We start from the raw sequence: 14,509 nt of genomic DNA on the forward strand, positions 1-14,509 counted from the left end.
GAAAAAAAGAAAAATTAAATACGTGCAGCCTTATGAACTACCTCCTTCAATGAGAAAAAAAAAAACGTTGCAGTAAACTAGTTGAACTTGTTTGTTCTAACAGAGCTGACTGCCAGGGGAAAGAAGCACTTTCTGCAGTTATTTTCAACCTACTGCCCAATCTCTCCCACCCAACTATCAATTCTATGTTCTTGCACATGTGACCTATGAACATAAATAACAGATAGTTAATTAAAAATATGCCTGTGGGTTGATTCTGTAGTTGTAGGGTAAAGGTGGAGGAACACATTGTGGAGATCAAATTTAGAATATCTTAGTATATGCAGTTTGTGTAACCAGCAATATTTTTCCTCTGCTCAGAAGATAACCAAGAAGAGAATTAAACAGGCCAAGCATGAATGACTCTAGTTTCATGGCTGCCATTATAAATCTACTTTTTCATAAGGTATATAGGTCAGTCTCTGAAGGTAAAAGGTCCAGAGCACAGTCAAGGTGTGTTTTAGAACAAGGATGGCCAACGCATTCTTTCAATTCAGCTCAACACTGAACAAACAACTACACAGGAGTATATGCACCCCCCACAACAATACCACAAGAACTGATGGCTGTAACTTATCACTCTTGTTCTTAAGCATGTTTTTAGTCAGAAAATGTCTTGTGTATTCCTCCCACCTAAGAGTATTGCAATGGAAATGCTGTCAGTGGAACCTTTTATTTTCCAGCTTTGCAAAGAACTCATACCTTTTTAATGTCAAATTTAGCTCTGTCTTGAATATAAAAATTTCCACAAGACAGGAACACTCAACTTGCAATACTTCATATATCTTTTATGACAATTAAAATTGACTTCACTAGCTGTTTTGTGTCAAGTGTGTTAATGCAAGCCAATGAAGTCTATCAGTCATTCGAAGCTCTCAAGCACTGCAGTCATTCAAATGAAAGCAGGGAAGAGAAAGCAGAAAAGTTTAAGGCAGCACATAATTCATAAAAGAAATTAAGAGCAGGGGTGTAGAAGAGTGGTTAGTACTTAATATTTGCTGTAGTTCCAACATTGCCAGCAAGGACTCAAGACTGTGTAAAGCTTAGTTCATCATCAGGCTGCTCTATAAATCAGTTCCCAATATAGTTAATTCTGCTTTCCCAGAGACAGATCATTCAACACAAACTAGTTAATAGATATTGTAACAATAACATTATTAATAAAATGTTAGTTGTTTTGGATTTTTTATTCTGTGTCATAAAATCTTAGGTTTAAGATATAAAATGACACTGCATACTTTATTTTTTCTGTTTCATTTAAAAAAAGGAAAAAAATTATTTGTGATCTGCAAAGTATGATGCAGATGGCAGATCATACTTTGCTGCATCTATGTCATCATGGTACAGAAAGACAGCTACTTACTTTTTGAAGCCTCACACATTACTTGTCACATTGACCACATAAAGTAAGATTCCAGCTTTGTTGCTGTAAGCTCAAATGGGAATTTAACATTCATTCTGTCATAGGCAGGCATTTTTACTATTTCTACTAGGTTTTGATCAGAGACAGGAAATGTTTAAAAAGGAACCATTTCAGTTTCTTAAATACTTTGCTGGGATGCAATTATTGTCCCTTACCTCTGAAATTTAGCCATTTAAATGACAAAAAGGCAGTCAATCCACAGTAGGGGATTAGTCCAAGTGAAATTGTAAGATACCAATGCTTAAAATTTTAAATCACAAAAGGAAGATGCCATTACAGGTTAAAGATTAAATATCGTATCTAAACCGCATCTTTGGGCTATATTGAAGACTAAAACCCAAAAACTCTTCAACATTCATACAAAGTTTTGAAGAATGGACTTCCACAATCTAGATAAGAAATATGTTCAATGCAAAAGACTTTAAAGACAAATAAAGTAAACTGGGGTTGTCACAAGATTTCCTTCCCAGTATTCTAATACAAATCAGTAATAGATGCAATAGATTCCCAGCCCTTATAACACCCTTAACATACACAACTGAATCACATCATGTGAGCATCACTGTAGTTGGCTGGCTTGCTGCAAAGTGTCTGATCACATACTTAACAAAAGCTTTTACACACATTTTAGACAAACACTGCTTCCAAAACCTCAGCATTTTAAGTGACATTGCGTGAGACACTTCCATTCTTGAATTCTGAAATCTTTAAAGGCACATAATAGTCCTTTCACATAAAGGAAGATTTTTAGTTGTACATAGAGGCACACAAAATGGCTTATACACACACACCCATTAGACACCCTCAATTTTCTCAGTGCTCCTCTAACCACTAAGAATCACTACCTTCCTTCAAAAAAATCAACTACAGTTATTTCAGGCAGAAAGAATCAATAGAGTGTGTGCTGAATAACAAAAGTGTTTGTCGATTTACTTTCCTACCAACACAAACACATTAAAGCTCTCAGCAGTGGATTTACTCAGCTCAAGGGAGTTTTAGGCCCTTGCCTGCTAATATCACCCCTGGCCAGGTGCACACAGCTTTCTTCTTAGGTCACAGCTACAGCCCCTGAATTCCAGATTAAGCAAGAGGTCAAAGACCATGAACAAGGAATAACTAAGAAAAAAAAAGGTATTTTAAAGGATCACAATTTCTAACGCCTTTTGAGCTTGAGGTTTTATTTGTTCACAGTTATTGGAGGCCAGCCCTATGACAGTCATGCTATCATGCACAACAAATAATTTTTTTAAACAAACACAAGCTGCAGACTTCTAAGTGCTTTGAATGAAAAGGTGAAAACCTAGTAAGAACAGGATAAAAGGAAAACTGAAAGCACCTTCTCAGACAGGAAGCAACAATGAAGCATTCATACAAAATATGTAAGTTTAAAAGAAATTACAGGTTTTACAAGTGAATATTAAAGCTCATGGAAACTCTACTGAACAAAAGATTAATGCATTAAGCAACACCCACACAAAGAGTATGAAGGAAGCCTGTATGCCATACACACTTTATAGGATCATGACTTCATGCATTCATTAGGGCTCAGAAAAAGAATTGACAAGAATGTGCAGTAGGAGGAGGATAAAACCCATGTGCTGGGAAGAATAAAGGATCTGAGATGTCAAGATACAAAACAAGATTTCTGGATTGGCCCTCCCATTTTATAGTACAGGAAGTATTCCTGAAGTGACTGAAAACAGTCAGGAACAGCTAAGCATACGCACAAGAAAATAATATGTTCAGTCCTGCCCAGCAGGAACACACCTCCAAGCTCAGTGAGTGCACACCTAGGAAAATACATGACCATTTTCACTATTCCATGAGAAGATCTGACAGTTGACACAGGAAAAAATTGTTAGCAAGGTGGCCCAGCAAAGTGAGCCAAGCAGTCCTACAAATGATCTTGCAAATTTTAGGTTTAGGTATAGAATTTTAAATGTAGTTTCCTTAACTTTTTGTTTGAATAAACGTGACTAAGAGAAAAAACAGAGCAGCAAAAAGGCCAGAAAGCAACAACAACAACAACCTCAACTACATCCCAGAAAATTATGGATTCAAAAATAGGATGTGATTTTAAATATATTTAATAAATAACTTTATATGTTAAGTAGTTCCTCCAACTGAGGAGGATACAAAAAATTTAAAACCCTATTTTTTTCCTAATTAAGAAAAAATAGATATACTGGGTTGGACAGGTGGATCCAGCTCATATTTACATCTCTAAAGATAGGGAACAAGGCTTCTCACTTAAGTCCTCTAAACAAATTAGAATGCAGGTTACATAGAAAAGTGAGAGATTAAGAAACAGAATATGAAGATTAGAAAAACACAGCTTTCATTCTCCCAGGGGAAAGATTATCAGTTTAGACACACAGGGATATAAAATAAGGCCTAAATCACTCAATAAATTTATATGAGTGAAAAAAAAAGGGCTAATACCAAGATGCCAAAATCTGTCGATGATTCTGTGTTATTCAGGAAAAAAAAACAATTAAAAAAGTCAAGCAAAACCAGCAGAAGGATTTAATGACTAATTAAGTGATAAAAGGCTAGATGAAATGCAGCAAACCATGAAGGCTCTCTATCATTGCACACAGTGATAAGCTCTGAACTATTATCACTCAGTGTAACACCTTAGTGTTTTAACAGTGTTTTATGAAACACACAGTTCAGTGCTAATAAGGCACTATTATCAGAGCTTTATAACTTGGGGAAGAAAGTGAGGAGAATGAAATGGAGAAGGTAAATAGAGAGTCTATTCAGTGTCTTTCCAAACACAAGAACTCGAGGGCATGAACAGATTAAAAGTATTTGGCCAATGCCAAATATTTCTATGAGTTTAAAAAGGCTTTTAAAAAATGTTTATGCTGCAAGTAGCTAAAGAACATTCTGAATAAAATAAAGGACAGCAGTAGCACTGCATTTAGAAAAAGCCCCTTGGCTCTAACAGGTATGCTGTAAATAACAGTGTAAATGATTCTCAAGACAAAGGTAGCAAGAATCTTGAACCTGACAAAGCCTGTTACCAATCTCTAGTTATTAGCACTGAGTATTGAAAGCAGCTTCTGTGAGCCTTCCTGAACTGGAACACACCCATGCTAATTCAGATGTAAGAAAAAGCTGGATAGCATCCAGAGGAAGAAAAACTGCACTTCATGTTTTCATTAGCTTTATTCCAAAAGCTCACTACTGAACTTCAGTAGGTTTTCTACTTATAAAGAAGTCACAGGATGTCAGGCATCTCCCTCAGTGTCACGTTATTAACTGACAGAGTAATTGAGATGTTTGATGGAGTAGTATGGAACAGGATTTCATCCCCAGGCATTTCTACCAGCTAAATTACTGGGGTGGGAGCAGGGAGTGAAGAATGTCTTCTTCAACATTAGAGCTTATCCCACATATGAAGAAATTCTCTGTATACCATGAAGAGCACTGATATCTGAACTGAACTTTGCCACATTGCACAGCACTGGAGCTTCAGGCATACATCACTTTACTGCTTTAGCAAGAAGCCTTTACTGTAATTGAATCTGAAAGGGAGTACTGTCTCAATCACAAGGAAAATTACTTGCTTCTACAGTGAGTGGATATTAGTATGAATAAACTATATTCACTGCTAAACTCCACTCCTCCCACCATGCTCCACAAGGTAAGAAGAACAAATCAATGTGTAGGTGGAGATTGATATGGCACAGAAAAGACAGATATAAAATTATTTGTATTTGAAAAAGCCTCTTCTATGACTTCCATTATCAAGACTTGAAGCTGGATTTTTACTTAACCTTTTTTCTGTTCAGGAATTTCCATAAAAATATGCCTCTGAACTGCAACATGCAAAGCTTATCCCATTCTTAGTATTAATAAAAGTGCTTAAGTAGTACATCCAGATAGGTTCTAACTGTTCTACAATTAAGTTTAGAATCACAAAAGCAGTCTTTGCCACAAGTTTCATCAGAGAAAAAATTAAAATACAGCTATATAATCCAGCATTGGATTAGGCTGAAAAAGAAATAGCCAGTAAAAGGTCAAAAACATGCTATGAATCCTGTGCCAACAGAATTTAGGGTGGTGCACCTACATCACCTTAACTATTACCATAATATTTACAAACACAATCAGGTTGCTGGAAGCCAGTCAGTTTTTAATCCTCAGTTTTTTACTAATTTTTCATGCTCAGTTTGCATTCAACAGCACTGAAATGTGTTCTGTTCCCTAGATTTCCATGGCTTCAGTAGAAATAACCCAAAATTAACAACATGAAAAAGCATCATTTGGTTTCTTACAAACCAAGCATCCAGCTGCTGAAGACAACCCACCTGCAAAACCTCTGTATTTGCAAACTGCTTTGAGGCACTGGCATCTTTCAGCTCTGCATGACTGAATGTGATCCTCAGACAACTGTTGAAAGGGAATCCTTTTCCTATAGCTCAGTTTTCATCAGTCTTTTTCTCTATTCATCCAGTATTTACCTTTTCTATAGCACAGTCAGAAAATGTTATAGCTTCTCATGAAGTCAGTAGATGTCTTACTGCACTGTTCAAAACTATGATAGGATTGTATTGTAATCATCTAGTTTTATTGTGGTACTTAAAAAACAGAAAGCAAAAAACAAAAACAAAACCCAAACCCCAAAGCATGACTGAGCTGTCAGAAAAACACCCTGTCACAAACATGAAGCAGTTAATTCACGTTAGAAGAGTGAATGAACTTGTTTGCACAATTTTCAAAAATTAAATATACTATCTATAGGAAATCCTTTTGTGGTGGATTCCCAGTAATAGCTCATTTGCTAGTACAAAGGAAACTTTATAACATGGGAGAGGGAGCAGGCAACAAGAATGCATGCACCTACAAAGTAAATAATCAGAACCTATTTGTCAATAAATAAAAAATCAAGAAAAAGTAGGAAAATGAAAGCTTTTGGGGGTACCTGTCCATGGATATCAACCAAAACAGGCAGAGCAACACATTTTGTGCACAATCTGCCCACAAAGTATTTCTTTTGGAGTCGTGTCCTATATAATCCATCCAGGTCCTTTTGGAAGTGCATGGTGGTAATTCTGATAGTGTTACACTGGATTTTATGCTTCTTTCTGTAAGCACAAATCTGGTAAGTTAATTAAAAAAAATCAAACAAATTCAACAATTTCAAGGGACAGCACACAGCTTTTTATTAGAGATTTTATTTTCAGTATGAAACAAGCTTTCTAGAATTTCAGACACTCTAAGGAGTAAATTAATGGAAAATAAAAATAATTTATTTTGTTAGAAGATGCTATGTAAACTTATTTCCTAAGTGAATGATGTCAGATCACCCCCATTCACCACAGGTAGAATACGTACTTTTAGAAAAGTTGATCTGTACATTTTATAACAGTAAATGCAGGTTCTAACAGCTTTTTTGTTTCACTGGATTGTATTGTTGAGCCTTCAGTGCTCAGGAGAGCAAGCCTGAGTCTCTAGAGAAATCCTCCTACTCACTTTCCACAAGTTCCAAAAGCTCAGTGGTATTGTGTGCAGTAACTGTGTAGGAGTACAGTTTCTGGAAAGACTGACATTCCACTTAAAAGCTGGCATCAAGCATCATGTCATAAACATGATTTGCACATATCAATTATAGTGACAGGGGAACTGACTGGAGAAGAAGAAGAAATACTTTGCTCAACAAACATAAACAATTTGAAAAAAGGTTTCATTAACTTTGGATGCCTAGCTCCTCACTGAGTGTTGAATCCTTTCATCCATTCAGAAGCCTCCTGAATTCTTAACTGCATAGTAAAGACTTGGTACAATTAAGAGTACATTGCATGTTTTTCTTTTATGCCTTTAACCTCCATGATCAGATCTTAAGACAACTCTACTTGTCCCAAGATCAATTCCAAGTTCTTATACTACCATACTTTAGCAGGCATTCGACTTTAAAAAGTGGTAACAGCGATGGGAGAAAAGGGAATAACATTTGTTTACAGAGCTGTTCAAGTCTAGGACTCAACTCTACTTTCTCTGGGAGGAGCAATGCATTTGTAGATATGATAACAGTCTTAGTCACACCACAATTGCAAGTCATCAAATAGCATTAAATTGAACTGGAAACAACTTCTGCACGCCCACAAAATGAACGTAAATTGTCAGGAGAGTAATAAAAAAAAGCATGTAGGTGGAAGACAAAGAGTGATATTATAGACTATAAATTTTAAAAGTGGAGGAAAAACCATTCTTCAAATCTGTATTTTTCTAGTGTAGCTATTACTGTACAATGATCTTTTAAAGTCAATAAAACAATTTTATACGTAACTAATGAGCCAGTCCTGCTGCTTTTTCCTATGCAGGCATCTCTGATTGAATCCTTTATGGATGAGCCGGGATAAATCTAACAAATTTACAGTTCCAAAACTGTAGAGTTAAAAATAAATTACATCTTGTCATTTCTTAGTTGATAATCATCAATATTAACCATTTCCACTAAAAAAAAAGAAAGGAGAAAGCAATGAAAAACAATATGAGAAGATGAGACCACAGAGCTCACCAAGCCCACATATTTTTGTAGGTGCAGACAGCAGAAAGTTTTCATAACAACCTGCACAATGCACATGGAATTTCAGCAATTCTGCAGTTTGAGCACTTCACATTGACACTCCAGCAGTCCATTCGCTGTCAAAACAGAGGGGCGCTTAAAAAAGGAACATTCCAACTTTTTAGCAAAACCACAAATCCAGTGACTTAAGCATTTCTAATAATTAACTTTTCAAAGGATTAGCTTTACTTGCCAGTTTACTGTTCCAAGTCTCACCTTCTAACTTTCACAATGAAGTGGGGCTGCTGCTGCTGCGAGGGGTCCTCCAGCAACAACAGCTCCAAATCTCTCCTTGACTGCTGTACTGGAACAGAGATTTGTCTGCACAGGGGAACACACATACTGGATCTCTTCTGAAGGAAACTGAATTGGAAGATTCCAACCACTAGATTAAATTCTTAAATTTGCACAAAAGGAATGTTAAGTCCTTCACACCAAAGAATTTATAGGGCCACTCCCATTTCATTATAGAATTCACTAATATGTGTACAGCTCTTCCCTTTCTACCCTCCTTTCTTTCAGCACCCTGGGACTCTGCTAGAAATTTTGTTATCATAAACAGATTAGGAAATTGATCCACCTGGAAAATAATGGATGAAGACTGAGCTAGGGCACCTTCCAGAATCTGGTTCATCATATGAATGTAAAAAAATTGATAGCAGTAATAGTATTTTTGTTATCAACCAGAAAACCCATTAATGTATTTCAAATGATGGAAGAGGGAAAGATGGAGAATGTTTCCTCCAATAAATGGGTGTTCAATCCTCCTCCCATATGTGGTAAAAATACCAGCATGTTACTGACAATAGCAGCAGACATGAAAAAGCCTACTTCCATTGTTCTGCACCAACAATGATGATGTCCCAAAATTTTATCAAAAAATACAGTCATTAACTTTTGTTTGGAAAGAATCTTTTCTCTCCCACAGCAATGCCTGGCAAATGAGCTTTCTAGAAGCCTGAGTATTTAAAGGTAAAGTTTGAAGGGGCATTAATAAACTGACAGATAAATTGTTAAGTAATTAATACTTCAAGGCATAATCCTCCCCTTCAAATAATCAAAGGTTTTTCTGAGATTTCTTCCAGCTTTGCACAAACACTTCAGTTTGCCTCAAGAGTTAGTCTGTAATAGCTAACTGCCAAAAAGTAGAGACACAGCAGTGCTAAAATAGAGCTCTGAAGCAAAGGTTCTTTGTAACTGTAAGTGAAGGAAGGTAACACTTGGAAAATATTTGTAAATTAGAAAGGTTCCCTATTTGTTAGCTATCATTTAGCAATGCCTTGGAGACACACTGTTATAAATTGTTGCAATGCATTGTAAACTGTTTTAAATATTTTTTCACTATTTATAAATATGAAGTCAGTCAATAAAATAATTTTATTGCTAGAGGTACAAAAAACTTTCATAACCTAAGTACACACAGAACTCTGCATATCTACAAACAAAATATAATAAATTGATTTCTGTCTGCAAAGCTCTCTGTACAAACACCTTCCCCTGTGTTCTCAATTCTAGAACAAGAGATTACAGCAAAACCATGGACAAAAAACCCCAACTAGTTCCTCAACCAAAGGGACCTTTCTTCAAGCACTGCAACTTAGCTTTGCAATTTCTCCTTTCCAGCCTTATTGACTAGCAAATGTGCATGAATGATGTAATAAACCAGTAATAATCTTTTTCATGCACATATGAAAAATTACCATCTTGTCCCCAGCTTCTCCAGTATCCTAGCATGACTTCTTTTACCTGCTGACCGGCAGACAGTCAATTTTTACGAAAGACACTTTACATGCCTGAATATACTTAAGCATTACAATAAATGGTAACTCTTCCAGATAACCTCCAGCACAAGAAATGTTCACCTGGGGTGAGAGGCATCCAGTTCAAGTTATCACTGTGGCTAAATTGAAGCAGTTGTTTGAATCCAGACATGACAGTCAAGGATCTGATCACGACTGTATTGTGAAAAGTGTCTCTCAATTCTGCTTTCCTTTCATCTGAATCAAACCATCTCCTGGGACATACAGATCCACTTTCTAACGCAGCAATACAGGGCGCTTACCTTGACTGCAGACTCAGGCATTTCTTTCAAAAAACATTAATAGCAGCAGTACTACAGATACTCACATGCTAAAACTAAGTCACCACATTGAAAGTGCTTTTCTCCAAGCTCCGTTCCGTGTGTAAGGAGAGGAAATGGTTTCTCTAGCAAGAATGATATTTTTAAGCCTACTTGGAGAATTTGGTGTTGGGAGCTCCAGAGCTCTCACCCAAGCTGTGTCTTTTCACATTGCTTTAAGGCTGTATCTGGATGAAACACAGAAAGCAGGAAGGGGTATGTAGCACCTGGACCAGAAACTGAGGGGCCTGTGCACCTTAGAGGCATAAAAGTGTCTTATGAGATTAGAATCTCAGTCTGTTTCAAAAGACTTCACTAGCAAGCAGACACTGGTCTTCCCTGCTATACACGAACTCTCCTGTAATTTGCTCACATGAATACTGATGACTCCATAGCTTTAAAATTTCAGGAGCCCTAATTAGTAGTGTATATGCTTTGCTCACTAATAAGCTCCCTGTCCATGAACATCCTTGAAAGAATATCCATTTTTTTTCTCATTTATTTTTAAACATGAAAGCTGACATATTGACATTCACTCCATTCCTCCATACACAAGGAATGGAAAACCAAAGCCATACATAAGCAGAATGGAGGAGTTTTGAGTAGAAATAGGAATGCCCTCCTTTTCTTTTTTAACACAACAAAACCTGTATTTATAAATTATCCTAATTATTATTTTTTTCATTAAATACAGATTAAATTTGCTCAATAAATTCTCAAAACACTGTTACCTCTCATCGTGAAAGAAATTATTCAAGGAATAACATAAACATTACCTAACGATACATTAGCAGAATAGAGACTGAAAAATTGCTAAGATAAAAAATGGCAGTAAAAGAGTTTGATCCAAAGGAAGTACCTGTTCTGCTGAGGATATTGTGTGTATTTAAGTGCTTTACTGAGTCAGAGCCAAGGCATTCATTAATTTGTTGGATTACACTGCAAGATATGGATAATGCTCCAGGAATAGATAATGTGATGTGTGCTTCCAGGAAACAAAGTACTTAACATTCACTTTGATAATATAGCCTTAAACACAGTGTATATTAACAAAAACTGGAAGAAAAAGGACAGATCAGAAATACAAGAATATTACAAGAATTAGTAAAATGGTTGAGGTTAGAAAGGACCACTGGAAGTCACCCGTTGGAACCCCTCTGCTCATGCAGGTCCACAGCCCAGGACAGTGTCCACATGGTTTTTGAGTATCTCAAAGGATGCAGACTCAATCACCTCTGGACAACCTGTGCCAGTGCTCAGCCACCCTCACAGGAAAAACAAAAAGTGTTGACTGATGGACAAAGGGAACCTCCTGTTTGTGCCAGCTGTCTCTAATCCTTGTGTTGGAGAGTTCTGGAAAGATCATGGCTCCATCCTTTTTGCACCCTACCTTCAGCTATTTGTGCACATTGATAGATCCCCCTGAGACCTCTCTCTCCCAGGCTGAATAGCCCCAGCTCCCGGTCTCCCACAGGAGAGATGCTGCAGCTCATTCACCATCTCTGTGGCCCTTTGCTGATCTCTCTCCATGTCTCTCATGCACTGAGTAGTCCAGAACTGGGATGAGGCACTGCAGTGCTGACTGGAGGGGAAGGATCTCCTTCCACCTGTTGGGCAATGTTTCAAGTACTGCAGCCCAGTATACCAGTGACCTTCTGTGGGGGGAGGGCACATGAGCATTGAGTAGATAGTCCTGAGCTGAAACTGCTATTCCAAATAATTGACATATACACAGTAGATTTCCCCTTCTCAAACAGAAATTATAGCTGATTTATTGAAATTATACAAACTTAAATTTGTTACAGTAATTAAATTTGAGCAAGATATTTAAGTCATCATTAAAGGGAAGTGTTCTATGTATTTAATAAGATTTGAGAAAGCTTTCTGTATATTAGTGTGCTGGTCTTTTCTGTCCTCTCTCCATCACTCTGAGTTAGTCACAGTCATAGTGACTATTGAAAATGACCCAACTTCTTAAGAAAGAAGTCAGAGCAGCCCTTCCCAGAACATCTGGGCTGGAGCATATTTCCCTTCATACAACCAAACCACAACATGCCCTGGCTGAGAGTCCAAATCCTTCACTTTTCCTAGACCTGTGAGAAACTCAAATGTTATTTATCATAAGAGCTCTGGTGATTCCAAGGAACACCTTCAAGTCAGTTCAAATATTTTGAGAATTTCTGAAGTGCCAATTTTCTGTTTGACATATCAGTTTGTTTTGTATTTATTTTCATATGTACATCTTTGAACTTGTATTTTTATTTGCAGTTCTTTCTAAAGTCCTACTAAAACGCCCATTTTTAAGTTCTGATGACCAGAACTTCCTTTCTTTTAAAAAAGTTTTCAGCTCTATTAACTGTTAGCACTATCACAAATGGCATAACTCTAAAACCATAAGCCATATAAGAAAATACTGTATTATATATTATTGAAGACATTTTCTATCTAAATTCACTAAAATCTTGGTTGTTCAAGATTCCAGCACAACACTATGGCAATGGTAGCTCATTCTGCTGCATTAAATACTTGAGTATATTAAGAAGGGCATGGGAAGGGCAATGACAGTGGCACTAGGCACCCATAATATTTTTATGGGAAGAACTGAAAGCAGTCAGGAATGAGTCACAACTGAAAAGGAGAAATACATCAATGCTCAAAAGCCTTCTTTTATAAGCAGCATCTCTAAAACAGTGCTGCATAGGTAGGGCTCATTAGCAAATACACAGGACTGTAAAGAGGGCTAAGATAAAAATCAGTGTGATTTTAAAAGTCCAACATTTGTGTAGAGTAAGAAAATCTCCAAATTAGATAGAAAAAAATAGCTGACAGGACCTGTGTGCAAAACACCACCAGACAGACTGCTGATTTCCAGAATCTTGCACGAATGCGGGCACCAACAACAGAAAGCTATGTATTGCTTTTTCAAATCATAGTATAACTAAGGCCAAGATAACTTCATACCATATTCCTATTATAGTTACTATTCTTTCCCTGTTGAAGCATACTAAGAAACTAGAAAATGAAGAAAGAAAACATATCTGCTAGCACTAACTCTAAATTAGCAACCATGTAGGTAATGTTAGAAGTGTCAAATCTCCATAATCTCTCAATTCTTTTACAAGTGGGCTAGATGACAAAATTGGTACTGAATACTGACACAGGATAGAAATTAGGATATCCAAAAAAAATTCTCCTTCATTGGGAACAGGGAACCCAGAAGGTTCCATCAGTCAATTATGAATTAGATGCAAACAACAGATTTGCTGACACAGTCATAATATTGGCCAAAACTACGTGCAGAGCTCAGTTGCATCTGGTATGTGCCACACAGAAAGTCACACATTTAATAATTTTAAACTCTCGGATGCCTTACTATCTTCAATAGAGAGATTCATATTTGTGAACATTAAGGGCATGTACATAAGCAGTTTCACAACCAAAAGTCCAATTTTAAAGAAAGTTAAAGAACAAGAGATGAGTTAGACCTTGAGCACAAGACCATCTTGCACAAGTTTTAGATTAGAAACTGAATTAAAACTGGAACTCAGCAGGTGAGTACAGGAGCCAGGTGGCTTTTGTTCTACATTTTGCACAAGACCTTACTCTCATCCTATCAGTTTCCACAATCTTTGAAACTCAATAGTTTCACAGCAAGTGGGGGAAAGAACCACATCCTTCTACCTTTCACAGTGTATCATGACTGTAAATCCAAATTCTTATCTTACTGCTAATATTAACTTCAATTTTGGCTTCATGTACCAGTTTATTATTCTATCAGTCTACAGTAGTATCTTATGCATCCACATTAGAATTCATATTAAAGCTACAGTTATAGCATGTGTTCTAGCCAAACAAAGAAATTATATTGAAATATTATTATGGTAAATTTAATTAAATCTCCCTGCCAATTTTTCAAATAAAGTTCTTTTCTATTGCTTTGTACAGACCTGAAAAATTAGATAGGAAAATTCAAATATATGCACAACGGAAGCTGAAGTAGAAAAGACTCTTGCACAACAACAGGTTAAAAGAAATTGAAGAAATTTATTTTCCTACTTTACAGTGTCTTTAAACAGAGTTTGGAATACATATACATGAAACATTGGGAGATTATTGTGTGTAAGCCCATTTTGCATAATAATTGCTTTCATACTTACCCTTTTTTTCTGTTTTCTCCCTGCTCCGGGAGTAGCCAGGAACTGAAGAAGTTGCAGAATCTCCTGAAGAGGTTCCAGGTCTCTGACTGTTCCCACTATGGGCCACAGGAGCAGCATTTAGCTGGGACCTTCCAAGATGCTGCTGGGGGTGAGAGGGACTTGAGGTGGGATCGGGAACTGAATTCATTTTAGCT

General features: G+C 36.7%; 1 protein-coding gene across 4 annotated transcripts in view; it reads right to left on the reverse strand.

Moving 5' to 3' along the window:
- Window positions 1-14,509, reverse strand: part of WFS1 (wolframin ER transmembrane glycoprotein) — a 52,695-nt gene that overhangs the window by 16,807 nt on the left and 21,379 nt on the right. For all 4 annotated transcript variants that reach the window (XM_071447245.1, XM_071447242.1, XM_071447243.1 and 1 more), the window contains exon 2: window positions 14,316-14,507. In XM_071447245.1, coding sequence (XP_071303346.1) covers window positions 14,316-14,502 — 187 coding nt within the window. In that variant the 5' untranslated portion in view covers window positions 14,503-14,507. The remainder of the gene's footprint in view (window positions 1-14,315; window positions 14,508-14,509) is intronic.

This window comes from Agelaius tricolor, unplaced genomic scaffold (assembly GCF_023055355.1).
Source record: "Agelaius tricolor isolate 1412-34295 unplaced genomic scaffold, bAgeTri1.0.p SCAF_24, whole genome shotgun sequence".
Classification (NCBI taxonomy): domain Eukaryota; kingdom Metazoa; phylum Chordata; class Aves; order Passeriformes; family Icteridae; genus Agelaius; species Agelaius tricolor.